Source organism: Mycteria americana, chromosome 21 (genome assembly GCF_035582795.1).
Source record: "Mycteria americana isolate JAX WOST 10 ecotype Jacksonville Zoo and Gardens chromosome 21, USCA_MyAme_1.0, whole genome shotgun sequence".
Classification (NCBI taxonomy): Eukaryota; Metazoa; Chordata; class Aves; order Ciconiiformes; family Ciconiidae; genus Mycteria; species Mycteria americana.
The window spans coordinates 3,519,225-3,534,832 of NC_134385.1; the positions used below are offsets into that span (position 1 = coordinate 3,519,225).

A 15,608-nucleotide genomic window follows, 5' to 3' on the forward strand; every position below is an offset into this window, starting at 1 on the left:
AGACGGCTTTGAATACTTTCCCCATGGGGAAGTACAGACTTCCCTCAACTCCCCTCAAATCAAATTGTCAGTAGTTGTGAAATCTCACCTTTTTTTTTTTTTTTTGGTTGGTTAGATGTAAAGTTCTTTATTGATTTCAGTTGCTGTACAAAAGTGCATACAACAAGCCATTAGTTGAAAACTGTTCAAGCTGTTAATACCTGCTTAATTCAAACCCCTCTTTTTTTCCCCAGAAACCCCTAAATTTGGCCCTTTCCCCATCTTGAAGGATAGGCTGTAATATTTCCTCTGCATACAGCCCTGTAAGTCTACTTGCTGATCCCTTTAAGAGATGCAGCATTCTTGCCCTAGTGATTTCAGTTAATACTGCCATTGCGTCCTGTGAGGAACAGGCGCCAGGGAGAACAAACCTCTTGTGCAGCTAAGCATTTTGCCATCAGCAAGCAACCGGCACAGCCACAGCTCTGAGAACCAAAGTAGACTTACCAGGGCCTGCGCAGGATGGAGTGCGTCAGAACTCATGCAAGGCTCAGTCCACCCATATTGGAGTGTAATTACACCCAGACGCATCCCGGTCTCTTACTGCGGTGTAACAGGTGCCACCTCTGCACACCATGGAACTGCTGAGCTAAACCCCCTCTTCTTCCCCTTCCCCAGATCACCGCAGGCTTGTATGCGGAAAGTGCTGTTGCACGGTAGCAGCTGCATTAACTACAGTGGTAGACCCTCCCCAGTGCTCTCACAGGGCTCCCCTTAGCTTCACTGGAGGAAGGGGAGGATAGTGCTGTAAAACCACTCTTCTGAGAAGTGCAGGTGATCCCCTTTCACCCCCAGGAACACCAGCTTTCCTGCTTTGTCCATCTCCTGCAGCCCCAGGCGATCCTGCAGAGAGAAGTACGACCATAGCTTCCTGGGGCCCTGCCACGGCCAAACGCTGGCAATGGCTGGGGAACCCGGCACAAAAGAGCTGATGGTCAGAGACCGTTGTTGCAGGAGAAGTGGCTGGCAGGCTAGAGTGGCTTCCACCTCTGCTCTTCAAAGCTTCTCCTCATAGAGGGGAAAAAGGCATTTTGGATTACTCTTACAGTAAGGCTTTAAAAAGGAGCAGAATTCATTAAGCACATGCTGCAGGGGATCTTGAGCCAGCCATGAGACTACCACTGTAATTCCCACTGCCAGAACTGGCCTGGGGAGAAATGCCTTCCCAAACAGCTCCTGGCAAGAGGAGGCAATGCCTCAGGAACGGCAGAGGGGATCAGCAGAGCAGAGCTGTGGGTTTAGAGCTCCTCAAGGCCCCACGGACACTATAGAGTGGAAATAGCAGAAACCCCTCAGTAGAACATACCTCTGTGTACAGCAAGGTCTCCTTCAGCGGGATGGTCTCCTTGGCTTGGCCGCTTTTGTAAAACCCAAACCACTGTCAGAAGAAAACCAAGGAAACAGTTGCTGAAGGGCTCCCAGGAGATAAATAGACTTTCACCAGCTTCTGCTGGAGACATGCGGCTGCAGACAGTGCAGTATCAGGCCTACGTTTGTGCTCAGCCTCCTCCTCACCAACCTCAAGTTCTGCCACCAACGAACAAAGCAGAAACGAGCAAGCAAGAACCAAAACACCACCCAAAAGCAGCACCCACCCTGCCTCCCTCACCTCAGAGATCGGAGGGTCGACCATGGTATCATTGAGAAATTTCACCATCACAAACTTTTTCAGAGCCATCAGGTTTTTCTTGTACGTCTCGTTGATGCCCTGGATGAAAGCAACAGAGAACAGATCCAAGTCACTGGAAAGCCCACTGAGACGGATCGGGGAAACCGCCTGCTCCAACTTGCAGCACCTGCAAAGGAAACCCTGGACTGCACCAGCCTTGGAGGCAGGAACATGCGTTTCTGTCACCAGCCTCCCTTGGCTGTGCTCACGGCATTCAGCCTCATCTCCAGGCTGTGAAGAGGGGATGGGCCTCCCCTGCCTTCCCAGGGGAGGGAGAGGATTTGCCCACTTGAAAAGTGATAGGTGGACTGCGCACGGGGCGTATCTACACCAACCACTCCAAAAGAGTGCAGTGACACAGAAACTGCTCTGCTACAGACAAGTCTCATTCATAAATCTACCAGCAAAAACACTTTGTACACTCCTGGAATGCAGAGCAAAAAACGCTCCCCTTCAAACTCCAGCAAAATTACTGCCAGGGAGAGCTAATGTGAAGGAACTCACTGCTAGCATTTAATCATCAACCAGGTCCTTACCCTCTCCTGATTTATGTCAGCCAAAAAGATGCTGTTTTTCCTGTAGTCCTCCTCCTTCAAAGGGTCGTGCCAATACTCTGCTTGTACCAAGCTGGAGAAGAGAGAAACCAAAAGATCAGACCGGAAACCCAGAGCTGCTCACGTGGGCCCTGCCCCCGTCATTGCAGCCTGATGAATATACTCACTGCTCTTGAACAGCTTGCGTGTAGGCGCCCAGATCCAGCATCTTTCGGATCCAGTCACAGATATGAGAGCTCTCACCAGGACAGCGTGGAAAGCCGTACACGCCTGGGGTATGGAGACGTGTAACAACTCGGTGAGCCAAACTGAAATCCCTTAATCTCAGCGGCTGGTAAAGAACCACCCTCTTAGAGAGCAGTGGCAAGAATTACCCAGGGAATCAGGCGGCCTTTAATCCTGCAATCTCATTAGACAGCCCTCCTGCCCCTGGGCACTGTTACACACAAAGATAATGGATGATGTTCTTGAACTGAGAGTATTGCTCTGGAGAATGGGGGCATGCAGACGAGCAGAATACTGTCCAGCCTGCCTGGTGTGTTCCCAGGAGGTCTCAGGATGGTTCCCTATAAGTATTCCCACTACACTACAAAGAAATAGACTCAAGCCATGGAACTTCTCAGGGGAGAGTATTTGAAATTCATTCCACTCTTAACTGCACACCTCTTAAATTCCATTTCATAGTGCCTCTTTAATCTACTGCAAAAAAGCACCTCCCTTTCCCTGGGGCTTTAGCTTTCCAGATGCCGATTGTAAAATATCCTTGTGACCTAGTAGGTTTAGTTTCACAAAGGCTTTGCTCTGTAGTTAGTTAGAAACTGATTCTCCCAAAACAACTAATCCCAAGTGCTTCCAAAATATATAAGAATTCTACCTAGACAATAAGTCGTCTACTTATAAAGGTGCCTTCTCATTGCCAGTTCAAGACCAAGACAGAAGATAATGTAGTTGGCTAACAGCTGGCCCAAAGCAGATCACCAGATTCAGACAGGAAAAAAGGGACAGTTTAATTCAGAGAAAAACAGTCAGTTTTTAGGAATAGGCCAAAAAAATCATTCCTCCTGCCAACAAGAGCCCCCCACCCTTCACAGGGATTAGGAGGTACGGTAACTAAAAAGGACACTACCTTGGTGCTGCCCCCCAATGGAGATCAAATTGAGCATGGGAGGAGAAGGACACCTCTGGGCCACCGCCCTCCTGTGGAGAAAGATGAAGGAGCTGAGCTGGTGCTCAGCGTGCCCAGGCCACCAATGCTGGTTCACAGGCAGCTCTCAGCTTGCCGCTTCGTGGGCTCGGGCACTTGGGTAACGTTTGCAAAGAGAATTAACCCTTCCGGGTAGAGTTGGGCTACATACTTGCCTTTGGAGCACGCCTACCTTTACAAAGGGGTTTGTCAGTTTACATCTGCTTAGTACTTTAAAAAAATTTTTGAATCAGAACCTAAAACCCAACAAAAATCACTGGAAATGGAACAGAAGTGTAAACTTACAGGAACTGGCCTCCCTGGGAGAAGCCCATTGCATTGTAGCCTCCTGTCAGGTGAGGGTCCTTTGCAAGTTGGCTGCACACCTCTCTCACTTGATCGTTCGCATTCATAAAGAAGCTGTTCTCCATATCCTGATGGATTATCCAGATTAGAAAGTACAACTTGTACCTTTACAATGGTTTACGTTATTTTAATCTCTACAACTAGATCGCTAACAGTTCTGCTTTTGAAAGCGGACCTGAACTTTCACAACATGACAGAAGTGAAATATGAGTTTTGAGACTTCCCTTCATCCCTTTTCTGTTCCTACTCTGCCTGGCAAAACTCTCTCATATGGAAGTGACATTTCCCCAAACTTGTTGGCAATTTGAGTCCCTTCAGATTTTGTGTATATATATATATACAAAATTTTGTGTGTGTATATACATATAAAATAGTATTTTGTATATATATATAAAAAATAAAAACCTCAAACTTCACCCATCTTTTCCAGATCCGAGAAAATAACATACATTGCACATTATCCTGAGAGACTATTTAAAGAAACTCCGTAGGGCTACACAAAACTGTCACAAAACACGAAGGCACAAAAGAAGTCTATATGTTTATTATACTGAAGATATATAGTGAATAAATGGTTGTAAATCAAAAAGGATGGCACGGGATAAAGCTCTGCCTTGAAGAGCACAGTATCTTATTGCATGCCTTTGTATTACCTGGAGTGCTGAGAGTGCTAATCAGTGGATTTGCATATTAATCCAATTTAGAGTAGGGATTTCTTTTTCCCCAGTTCTTTTCTGCAGATATTATCTAGACTTTACTGGTTTCTACCTGTCAAAGCTGTTTACTTCACAAAAAAAAAAAAATTAGCAGGAACAGCACAACAGAAATCCTTGTGGAGCCACGTTAATAACAGAGACTGCAATAACTATCGCACCTTCAGATCCACACACTGGCCACCACCCTGCCAGGCAGAAACGTGAGTGACAGCAGAGTTAGTTACCTGTATCAGGTTGTTTCCAATCTTGAGAGACAGAACATAAATCCCGGGTATTTTATTCTCCACTATTTTCTTAATGTAGCCCATGCTCTGTGGATTGCAGCAACTGTCTCCTGCGAAAGGGAACACCGCGGAGCACTGTCACACGACTGCCGAGGCCCTCACCTCGCCCACACCCGCCTCCACAAACATCACAGCAGGACCCCCCTGCTGCAACGGGATCAGGAGCTGCCAACGCACACACGGGCCCGGGAGAGGAGGGTCAGCACCTCCCAGCCTCCGCAGAAACCCGCGGCCTGGAGGAGGAGGGGGGGAACACGGGGGCGGCCTGCGAGCTCCCCTCGGGTCTGCTCGGGTCCCAGCACGGCCCTGTCCGCGGGCCGGGCCAGCTAAGCCCCGCCGCCCCGCCCACAGAGCCGTTACCGGAGGATCGGCCCCGCCCCCCGTTGCCGGTCCCGGCTCACCCATGCCGTGCCAGATAACCAGGGGGACGGCGGCAGCCGCGCAGCCCAGGCACAGCCCCAGCAGCACCGCCACCCTGAGCGCCGCCATCTTGACTGGGCACATGACTCGCGCGCGGCACGGGTCAGGCGGCGGGGGCGCGGCCTGGCGGGGGCGGGACCAGACAGGGGCGGGACCCGCAGTGGAGGGCGGGGTCTGTGGCGGAGGGCGGTGCTAGCGGCGGCGGGGCGTGGCCTAGGGGCGGCGGGGCGCGGCCCGGGGGGTGTGGGTGTGTGGGTGTGCGTCCGTCCATCCGTCCGTCCGTCCCACCCCTGACGCTGGTTCGAGGCCCAGCGTTGCGCCGTCCCACCCGCGTCCCTGACCGGCAGGATCCCCGATCCTGCCGCAGCACGCGAAATCCTGAAATCCCAAATCCTTCCCGCTCCCCGCCGCGGGACACGGCCCCAGGAGACCCACCGCCCCGTCGGTCCCCTCTGGGCTGGGGGAGACACCTCTCCCCGGAGGTGAGCTACCCCGGGGGGACGGGGCGGGACGGGGAAGGAGCCTCCCTTTGCACCAGCCGAGGGAGGGCAACGGGTACCCCCCGGGCGTCTGCAGGAGCACCCCGGGGTGGGAGAGACCCCGCTGCCCTGCTAGGCTGTTGTGGTTGAGGGTTATAAACCATGGGTGCAAATAAGGGGGTCCCAGTGTAGGCGTCTGCAACCGGCAGCCTGCTCTGCTCTCGCCGTGCCGGTAACGGCGTTGGGAAGAAATGCCAGGGCTCACTGCCCGGCTGCTCCCGTGTTCATTGATATTTGAGATTCACTTCCCAACAGGGCTGGACATTATCTTGAGGAGAAGCAGGCAGCAGCGTTGCAGGCAGGAGAGGATGCAGGGCCACATGGACAACACGCAGGCAGGGGACGGGCCGGAGGCAGAGCAGGACGAAGCCCCTCTGCTTGCCCAGCAGCCCTCCTCCCACACAGGTAAAGCCGCTCCCTGGGGAGCAGTGGGCTGAAGCGCGGCCTCAGCAGGGCCTGGGAGCCAGCGACATGTCCCCTCCATCCTTGGGCAAGCCTCCTCGTCTTCCTGCCCCTCTGTTCTCCTTCTGAAGATACAAACTGCCATCCCTGCAGAGGAGGAGGGCAGGGGCTCAGTGGTAGATGTCTGGAGGGTACCTGGACAGAGCCATTTGTTGCTGCAGTAAGGTGATTGCCTGGCGACACGGATCTGTAGGAGGGGGTGAGAGTTAACCCGTGGCCTCTCTGACCAGCCCTGGTTTGTGGGCGCTCTCCCTCCACAGGGCTCTGCTCCGCTCGCTGTGGCCTGGCCCTGGTCCTGCACGTCTCTCTCTTCATGGCATACGCACTCCGGGTCAGCCTCAGCATCGCCATCGTTGCCATGACTAACAGCAGCCATCCCCACGGCTGGTCCGGCAGCGCTCCCCGTGGCTCCTACCCAGGATTTGCTCAGGACGTAAGTGGAAAGCAGATGCCGATAACTGAAAGACACTTCTCGGGCTCAGTCCACTCCTGCTTTTGCATGAGGACAGACTTGGAAGCCGCAGAGAAAAGCCTTGAGGACAAGGGGGGTGAAGGAGCAGAGAGCTCAGTTTGTTGTACTCAGGGCTGCGTTTCCTGGTTGCTTCTCCCCTTCTGGAGGAGTCTGCACCTGGAAAACAGAGATCTCTGTCTGACAGATATGTTCTGTCTCCTCCAGGCCCCTGTGTACAACTGGAGCCCTGAGACTCAAGGAATCATCCTCAGCTCCTTCTTCTATGGCTACAGCCTCACGCAGGCGCTGGGCGGGTACTGCTCGGGACTGTTCGGGGGGAAACCTGTCCTGGGCAGCGGGCTCCTGCTCTCCTCCGTGCTCACCCTCCTCGTGCCCCGAGCAGCAGAGCTCGGCGTGAACTTCCTCATCGGGCTGCAGGTGCTGATGGGCTTGGCTGAGGTCAGTTGTGGCTCCAGGCGCTTCCAGGCTACAAAACCCGCTCCGATTATCCCTAGCTGCACTCCCCGTGTCCCTTCCCTCCATGCTCCCTGTTATCCTTTGCAGGGGGTGATATTTCCAGCTCAGTACACGCTCTGGGCAAAATGGGCCCCTCCGCTGGAGCGCAGCAGGCTCCTGAACGTCGCTGATGCTGGTAAGACACAAGGACTTTTCCCCACCACCGATTCAGTAAGTGCAGGACATCCTCTCACCCCCTTCTTTCCAAGCCAGTCCTTGTAGCAGCCTCAAGTTCAAGGCCGTGGGTCCTTGGCAAAGAAGTGTAGCAGTGTTCAGCCTTTCCGCCTCTCTTCCTCCCATCCTGTGTCTTCTGTCTCCAGCTCAGGTCAGCTTGAGGCAGGAGAGGGAACCTGGACACTGAAGGGAGCAAACCTGGATACAAGGGTGCTTGTTTGCACAAGCACTTCATTTGTGCCACCACATTTTCCCATCATAAATCCGACTGGAGGCTGTAGGTCTGTCCCACTCGCCACTGGTCACACAAAGTCCCATTAAAATGACCCTTCTGGTTTCTGATCCCTAGGATGCACTTTTGGGACTTTCTTTGCTCTCCTTGTGGCTGGGATCATCTGCCAGAATCTGGGGTGGCCTTTTGTCTTCTACATCTTTGGTGAGTGATGGCCCATCCTGTCCCTCTACTCCAACCCTGCTGCAGACCGTTTGCTGGCAGAGCTCCCAATGGTTCCCCATCAGAGCCCCATTTGCTGGCAGAGCTCCCAACGGTTCCCCATCAGAGCCCTGTGGGACCAGCTCTGTCCTTACTAGTCCCACACAGAGCTCTGGGCTCCCCTCTCACCTGCCAGGCCAGGAAGAAGCCATTTTGCTGGGGTACTATTAGGGAATGTGCCTTTGCTGAACCTTTCGTGCCATCAACTCAGCCCCTTCCACTGTGAGCAATGGGTTAAGAGGAGGTCTCCCTTTCCATCTTCCTGCATTCGCCGTTTCACTAGCACCAGCCTCCATCCCCCTGGCTCTCAGCTCTGCCGCAGCTCACCGTAAGAGGAGCTGGCACTGAAAGCCACGTTCCTCGCAGGTGGCGTTGGCTGTGCCTGGTGCCTCTGCTGGTTCCTCCTTGTGTACGAGGACCCTGCACATCACCCATGGATTAGTGCCAGGGAGCAGGAGTACATCGCGTCGTCGCTGGCTCACCAGGTACACACAAACCTTTTAACCACAACTGACCACGCTGCAGACGCTGTGGCAAAGGGACTGCTCTGAGTCAGTTCAGCTGGGCTCCTTATACAGCAGCCAGGGTTAGTCCCAGTCTTCTCAGCGGCAGGTGGAGAGGCTGAGGAAAGCCTGGACAGCCTGCCCAGGGGATGGGAAACAGGAATGGAGGCACTGGCTGATGTTTTATTCCTTCCAGGGCAGCTGTCATGGCTGCTCCCTCCCACTTGTGGCCATGGCTAAATCACTGCCTCTTTGGGCGATCACCATTGCCTGCTTCTGCACAGACTGGCTGTTTTACATGCTGCTGACATCCATGCCCATGTTCATGAGCAACGTCCTCCACTTTGACCTCAGAGAGGTGAGTGCTGCCCTGCAGCTGAGGCTGGTCCCTGTGACAGCGACGGGACTTGGTCCCTCCGTAGGCTGGGAACATGGAGGTTCCTCAGGGACATCTCTTCCTGAAGACCGGTGGCTTTGGGACCAAGGGAGCTGCAGTCTTGGAGGTCTTGGCTCCGTTCCTTCATGCCATGGACGTGACAATGCCTTGTTCTCTGCTCTGCAGAATGGGCTCCTCTCCTCCCTGCCTTATGTTGGGAATGGGCTGGGGCACATCCTGGCTGGGCTGCTGGCTGATTTCCTCTTGGCCAGGCGGGTGCTTGGCACAGCAGCTGTCAGGAAGCTCTTCTCAGCACTCGGTAAGGACAAGCTTTCATCTGCCATCCAGCCTTTCCAACACACTTGTGTGGCCTGTTATAAAACACAGCCCCTTTTCCTCCCAAGGGATGCTGCTCCCAGCCATCTTCCTGGTGGCTGTGCCTTATATTGGCTGCAGTTCCACGGTGGTTGTGGTCCTCCTAACGCTGGCCTTGACAATAATAAGCATGACAGGGGCAGGCATCAATATTAACCACATCGATATAGCGCCCAGGTAAGTGGGTCTGACCTCTGTGCCGTCCCTGGCTCTGCGTCCTTACTGTCCCAAATCCCCCAAGGCTTCTGCAACTCCTACTCTCCCTTCCCTTATCTTCTGTAGCTGGTGGCATTGTAAGCTAAGGAGTAAAATAAAGGCTTAAAATCCCCCCCAGTCTTGCAGAGAAGATCCTAGTGTTGCTCAGCACGACAAGCAGTATTCATGCAGATGAGGGAAGGGACTGGCAGCACTTACTTCTCTCCCTTCTTGTGACAGTTTCTTCTCTGCCTCACTCAGGAAACCTTTGCTTCCTCTCCCCAGATATGCAGGGTTCCTGCTGGGTATCACCAATACCTTTGGCATAGTCGCAGGAATTATTGCTCCTACCACAGTTGGACTTCTCGTCAGCCAGGTAATTTGGGGCCACAAAGCACAAGCACATCCCTGGAAGAAAACACAAGTCTGCTCTCAGAAATTGATTCCTTTCTTTGCACTGAATCAAAAATTACTCCAAGCCAACCCCATCTCCCGACGAACACATGGGATGTAGCACCCGGCAAACCAGAGCTCTGGACCGTTTTGAGGACATGGGGATGACTCAGAAAGCAGGAAGAGCTCCACATGGGCCCCATCTGGATGTACTTAGAGATGGGGAGAGAGTCGAGGGAGTGGGGTGAGGGGGAAGCTCTGTGCCAGGCAGGAAAGCTTCCTGGATTCAGCACAGCACACAATGTTTCCAAAAATGCCACGGCAGGAGATGCCAAGGCATCTCCAACAAGAAGGGGTCTGGCATATGTCTTGAGTTGAGCAAAGCTCTTCTGTTGTTGGTACCAGCAGCAAGCAGAGGATGGAGATGAGTTTAATGCCAGTGAACTGGGCAGCAGTAGTTGGGTGATCACTACATGGAGATAAAGGGAAGGGTGATACCATTGTGGTCTGTTCTTGGCCCCCCAGGATCTCCAGACTGGCTGGAGGAATGCCTTCTTCATATCTGCAGCCCTCAACCTGTTTGGCCTGATCTTCTACATAGCCTTTGGCAGCGGGACCATCCAAGACTGGGCTAGGGAGGACACCGCAGTGCAATGAGAGCCACAAGCACGGGAAGGTACACAAGAGAATAGGCTGCAAATGGGCACAGGTCAGGCAGGAGCCCCCTCCACTACCCTGCTCTCGCCTGTGCAGCAAAGCTCAGCCGTGCGTTCCTGCCTGCTCCTGGGGCCCTTGCAGCATCCTCAGGCGATGGCATGAGCTACGCAGCCCTGCCTGCACTCTGACTCTTGAAGTGCCCAGCACCTTCACCCAGCTCTGTCCACCTTCTGATCCCAGGCTTCTCCCCTGGGGAGGCACCAGCCCTTCGACCCGAGTTACCTGCTGTGCATGTAACCCTGCCCGCAGCCTTTGCCCCCGGGAAGGAACGCTGCAGCATGGACAGATCCTAAACGGGATCCACAGAGAGCTGGTAAAGCTGGTTGTCAGCTGAGGTTTGTAAGGAGCCTGCAGCTGTTTCCAGCAAAACTGTTCTTAGATTGAGTAAATCGATAATGAAGTAGTAGAGTAATGTTACTTTTTAACTAGCAGCTTCTCACACCCTCTGCACAGAGACTCCTAACACCTTTTTTCTCTTCTTAATGAGACAAACTGATTATTCATTTATCCTTTATCCCCTTTTAGAAGCAACTGGGGCAAAAAATAAGTGAGGGCATTACAGAGTTTGACCTGGCAGCCTTGAGCACAGCCCCTGGGAGACAGGGAAGGGGAGAGAATCATAGAATGGTTTGGGTTGGAAGGGACCTTAAAGATCATCTAGTCCAACCTCCAAGGCAGGGAAAGCCTTGAGCTGGTGTCGTCCTTACTGAGCGAGAGCCTCATTGCAAGCATTCAGCTCAGGACATGGCCACTGAAAGAGATGTTTGGACCCAAAAAGGGGTGTGAATTTGGCTTGCTCCCTTCCCAGGGAAGCTGTGTTATGCTCTGCTCCCAGCTGACCGCAGCGAGAGAGTGGGCTGTAAGTCAAAACGATGCAAAAAGAGGATCCAGATCCCAGGCAGAGATCTGAAACCTGCAAACGCTTCCCTGAAAGAGTGAAATGAAATTGAAATATGTTCCCAGGTCTGGTTCAAGGAACTCAGGGGCGGGGGGGGGGGGGGCGGGGGGGAGAAGCTCTGGGAGCCAGGCTTGGGTAAGCTACATGCGATGCTGCTTGGGAGGGGAGAAGCTCCAACACCTTCTGGTGTGGCATCTCCCAGCAAAACCGCTGCGGCTCATCCCTCCCGACCTCAGCGGCAGACCAGGGCTCCTGGCAGGACCCCAGCCCCCTCTGCCACCATCTTGCCCCAGCGCTCTCCGGAGCGAGCCCCACGGCGGAGGCAGCAGCTGACGGCGGTGGAAGCCGGGCCCTGGTCCCGGCCCGGCTGCGGGGCACGGGGTGAGGGCGGGCAGGGCGGGCGGCCCCTCCGCACCCCCGTCCCCACGGGCCTGGGGGACAAAATGGCCGCGTGGGCTCCCCCGGGTCCCACGCCCGCCCGCGGTTGCCGCGGCAACCGGCCGCGGCGCAGCGCCGCCCTCCGGCCGCCAGAGGGCGCTGGCGGTGGCACCGCCCTCTCCCGCGCCGTCCCATAAGACCCCACGGCGGCGGCCGGCTGATCTCTTCCCCGCCCCCATCATGGCGGTGAGTGGCGGGGCCCGAGGGCAGCGGGCGGCCTGTGCCGTCTCTATCCGCCGCCATCCGCCCTCGGCGGGGCACGACCGGGCCACGGCCCGTGCGGGCGGGAGCGGGGGAGGCCGGGAGGGAGAGCAGCGGGGTCGGTATGGGCAGGGAGGAGCCGGCGGGCCGCCCTGGGGAAGCGGCTGCCATGACAGGCCGCGGCCTGCCCGGTGGCTGGGCCGCCGCGGTGGTGCTTGAGAGGGGGCCGCGGCGGTGGAGTTCGTCCCCGGGGTGGGGTAGGGATCGGTGTCAGGCTGCGGTAGCGGCCTGGCGAAGCCTTCTCCGGGCGCTGGGGCGAGCGGTGGGCTGTCTCCCGGGTGCCCCCCATTAGCCCCCGTGTCGTTTCTCCGCAGCAAGACCAAGGTGAAAAGGAGAACCCCATGCGGGAACTGCGCATCCGCAAGCTCTGCCTCAACATTTGCGTTGGGGAGAGCGGGGACAGGCTCACCCGAGCAGCCAAAGTGCTGGAGCAGCTGACGGGCCAGACCCCCGTCTTCTCCAAAGGTGAGGGGCGGGTTTTCCAAGGGGGGCTGCGGGCTGCAAAGGAGCAGTTTGTTTTCTGGCTTCAGCAGTGGTTGTTTTTCTCTCCTGCGCATGCAGAGGGGGAGGTGGCAGTGTGGCTCCTAGGGAGGAGGCTCCTTGGCAGAGCCAGTGTGGGGAGGTCTGCTCTGATTTGGGCCTTGTTGTGAGAGTAGGGGGCCGTAAATATTCAGGTGCTGGTGGTCGTTTCTGCCAGGTCAGTTCTGCCTCCAGACTCAGGCTGCTGCTCTGCCCTCATCCCCAAAGAGAGAACGTGTGGTTGCCTTGGTTCTTTTTTCTTTTCTTTAAAGTAATTTCTTTGGTGTTCTTAAGCAAGCTCTGAATCCCGAGTGGGAATTCTTTGAATAGCCTCTAAGTGTAATTATTGCGGCCTACAGCACGATACACTGTAAGATCCTTTGGCATCAGGAGAAATGAGAAGATTGCTGTTCATTGCACGGTTCGCGGGGCCAAAGCAGAGGAGATTCTGGAGAAGGGGTTGAAGGTGAGAATTTGGCTGGTCCGGATGTTTGATTTGTGAAAGAACAAAACTTAATCCATACCAACTGAAAAGATGTATGCTTTGATGTATGCATCTGATCTAGTTACAGGTCGGTCATGGATGTTAAGGGTTGGGGTAGCAGCTTTGTCTGATACGCAGGCTGCTGTGTTTGTGCTGTTTCATCCTTATTTAAGAGCTAGTGGGTGCAAGTTGCTGCTTTCTCTTGAGGTTCTGTCAGTGCTGCTGTGATTTATGAGCAGGCTGTGGGAGCAAAATCTTGGGGCTAAAGACTTTGTAGCATGTGAGCAAGTTGTGGGTCTGGCAGCAGTTGGAACACAGGACTACTTATTCTGTTTGCAGTCAGTAATGAAATAGTGACTGACAATAAATGTTTCAGGTGCGAGAATACGAGTTGAGAAAAAACAATTTCTCAGACACTGGGAACTTTGGCTTTGGAATCCAGGAGCACATCGATCTGGGGATTAAATACGATCCCAGTATTGGTATCTACGGCTTGGACTTTTACGTGGTGCGTATTCCCCGCTTCCCTGCAGCTACCGGGCTTGTGTGAAGTTTCTAGAAGGAACCTAGAATGATAACTGGCTCACGTTAACTTGCTGCCCAGTGATGGAAGATGGAAAAATGTCATCAAAATCCAAGTCTAAACTGAGATTCCCAGAGCTGCTGTAAAATCCTCGATTTATGACGTGTCTCAGAAAGCCTCTTCAGAAACAAATACTGTTGCTCTTACTGGTACTCCTGGGATAATGCTGAAACAGCTGTGCTAGGTTTGGGGAAGGAAGGAGCAGCAGGGGCTTCGGGAATGCGGACTGAAAGACGGGCTGCATTGCTGGAAGATTCTCCCTGCGTTTAGAGGGCTGGGGATGGGTCATGTCACAGTGGTGGTGGCTGGCATGTTTGAGTTGTTCCATTCTGCTGTGCCTCACTCTAAATCTCTGAAATTGAGGGAAGCTGTTCCATACATGTTAGCAGTACTGTTCAATGCATCTTTTCTCGAGAGCTGAGGCCTCTGGGTATGGAGTAGTGAATCTTCCACACCCATTTGGGTTTCCCTAATCAGTGTATGGTGCTAAGTTGTCCAGCCTAGGAGCTGTTGCTGTCAGTTTACCTGGCTGCTCAGAAGTTACTTAGTTTGCAGTTTACATTGAGGCTGTAGAGGATAACGCTCTCAGTCTCGAATGTGACTCAGACAATGAGACGTTACTGATTGTAGCCTTCCCTCCTAGAAAACTGTTAAGTTTAAGAAAATAAATAAATGCCAGAATGAAATAGTGCTGTTGGTCTCCTCTCCTGGCAGGTGCTGGGCAGGCCTGGTTTCAGCATTGCTGACAAGAAGCGCAGGACTGGCAACATTGGAGCCAAGCACAGAATTGGAAAGGAAGAAGCCATGCGCTGGTTTCAGCAAAAGGTAAAGTCCATCTTTATTTTTGTATCCCAAGAGATTCCTAGCAAGTATTGGCAAAATGCTTTGCTGTGGAAGGACTGGAACAAGTCACTGGGCAGGAGATCTTGATCCTGCTTAAATCGTTGATTTTTGCTGCTCTGGGGCAGTAGAAGCTGCATTTGAGCATGAGTGCTGTTCATGCCCCTTATTTTGTGTGCTGAGCTGAAAGAGCAGCTCTTGCAGGATAGCTGGAAGTATTGGCTCTTGTGTAAATCTGTCTCCCACAGTTTTTGGAGGTGCTCTGTGTGCGTGGAGAACAAGTGACAAGGCAGGGTTAGGATTTGTTTATCTGACACAGCTCCTAGCTCAGCTGCCAGACTTAGAGGATGGAGCGATCCAAATAAAACAAGTTCTTGGGTTTATCTGTCCATAGCGTGCTCTGACACAGACTCGACAATGAATGGGAGATGCTGAAAGCTTGATTGGAAATTCTGGGAGATGGGGACTACTGATACTTTTTTCCGAGGAGGAAGGGGTGGGCAGTCTGTCTGGACGCTCTTTACTGGCTACTCTACCTAGATCTACACTGGCCACACCCTGCACAGGGTGGGCCCCAGCCTGCTCCTGCTGAATGGCTTTTTTCCTCCCTTACGCCTGGTTCTGCTGGCTGTGACCTGCGGGGGCCAAATCCTGGGACTGTAAAAGAGACGAGTGTAGTTTTGTCAGATCAGTCTGTGAAGGGTGGGGCTTCTTGTTTCGCTGGGCTGATGAGCGGAGTTAAATGCTTATCTGAACAAAGCCCCGCTTGGAAGTTAACAGCACAGTAGCAAAGTAGACAGGCAGTTAGCTGCTCACCTAGGAGAACTGGTGTTTCATGTCAGTGTTGTCTGGCTGGCTTGGAATGAACATGATGGCTCAGTTTTCACCACCGCGGTACTGCACCTTTACCTGACAGTGCTTTCTCACTTGGTTCTTTCTCTTTTTTCTTTTTTTCCTCACAGTATGATGGCATCATCCTTCCTGGTAAATGAGTAGTTCCTGTTACCAAAAAAACCAAATAAAATTTTCTAACCCCTAACTTCTGTTGTGAATTTTGTGGGGGCTCCTTCTGACCTGGGAAGCTGCTGGGGGCAAGGGTCACTCACACTGACCAAGGTAGCAGAAAGACATGGACTGGTGCTGTGCACTTGAAGGGAATG

General features: G+C 53.6%; 3 protein-coding genes across 5 annotated transcripts; 2 read left to right on the forward strand and 1 right to left on the reverse strand.

The window, feature by feature from the left end:
- Nucleotides 1-74: 74 nt before the first annotated feature.
- Nucleotides 75-5,349, reverse strand: PPT1 (palmitoyl-protein thioesterase 1). The gene is made up of 9 exons (XM_075522494.1): nucleotides 5,213-5,349; nucleotides 4,752-4,861; nucleotides 3,752-3,879; nucleotides 3,389-3,459; nucleotides 2,430-2,532; nucleotides 2,245-2,335; nucleotides 1,649-1,747; nucleotides 1,346-1,417; nucleotides 75-882 (listed from the first exon to the last, which is right to left on the reverse strand). Exons 1-9 carry the CDS (start codon nucleotides 5,313-5,315, stop codon nucleotides 760-762), a joined length of 900 nt encoding a protein of 299 aa, XP_075378609.1. The 5' UTR covers nucleotides 5,316-5,349; the 3' UTR covers nucleotides 75-759.
- Nucleotides 5,350-5,509: 160 nt separating this feature from the next.
- On the forward strand, nucleotides 5,510-11,654 carry LOC142419478 (sodium-dependent phosphate transport protein 3-like). Of its 3 annotated transcripts, XM_075522486.1 has the most exons (13): nucleotides 5,510-5,713; nucleotides 6,026-6,175; nucleotides 6,493-6,665; nucleotides 6,909-7,142; nucleotides 7,248-7,335; nucleotides 7,723-7,809; nucleotides 8,233-8,351; nucleotides 8,566-8,727; nucleotides 8,932-9,064; nucleotides 9,150-9,297; nucleotides 9,601-9,691; nucleotides 10,234-10,384; nucleotides 11,526-11,654. In XM_075522486.1, the coding sequence occupies exons 2-12, from the start codon at nucleotides 6,079-6,081 to the stop codon at nucleotides 10,363-10,365; spliced, it is 1,464 nt and encodes a 487-aa protein (XP_075378601.1). In that variant the 5' UTR covers nucleotides 5,510-5,713; nucleotides 6,026-6,078; the 3' UTR covers nucleotides 10,366-10,384; nucleotides 11,526-11,654. The 3 variants fall into 3 exon arrangements, with proteins under 3 accessions (XP_075378601.1, XP_075378602.1, XP_075378600.1); XM_075522487.1 differs by lacking the exon at nucleotides 11,526-11,654 and having other exon boundaries at nucleotides 6,026-6,397; nucleotides 10,234-11,493; XM_075522485.1 differs by lacking the exon at nucleotides 11,526-11,654 and having other exon boundaries at nucleotides 10,234-11,492.
- Nucleotides 11,655-11,797: 143 nt separating this feature from the next.
- On the forward strand, nucleotides 11,798-15,487 carry RPL11 (ribosomal protein L11). Its single transcript, XM_075522498.1, has 6 exons — nucleotides 11,798-11,947; nucleotides 12,337-12,487; nucleotides 12,901-13,007; nucleotides 13,402-13,533; nucleotides 14,323-14,433; nucleotides 15,411-15,487. Exons 1-6 carry the CDS (start codon nucleotides 11,942-11,944, stop codon nucleotides 15,438-15,440), a joined length of 537 nt encoding a protein of 178 aa, XP_075378613.1. The 5' UTR covers nucleotides 11,798-11,941; the 3' UTR covers nucleotides 15,441-15,487.
- The last annotated feature ends 121 nt before the right edge of the window (nucleotides 15,488-15,608 follow it).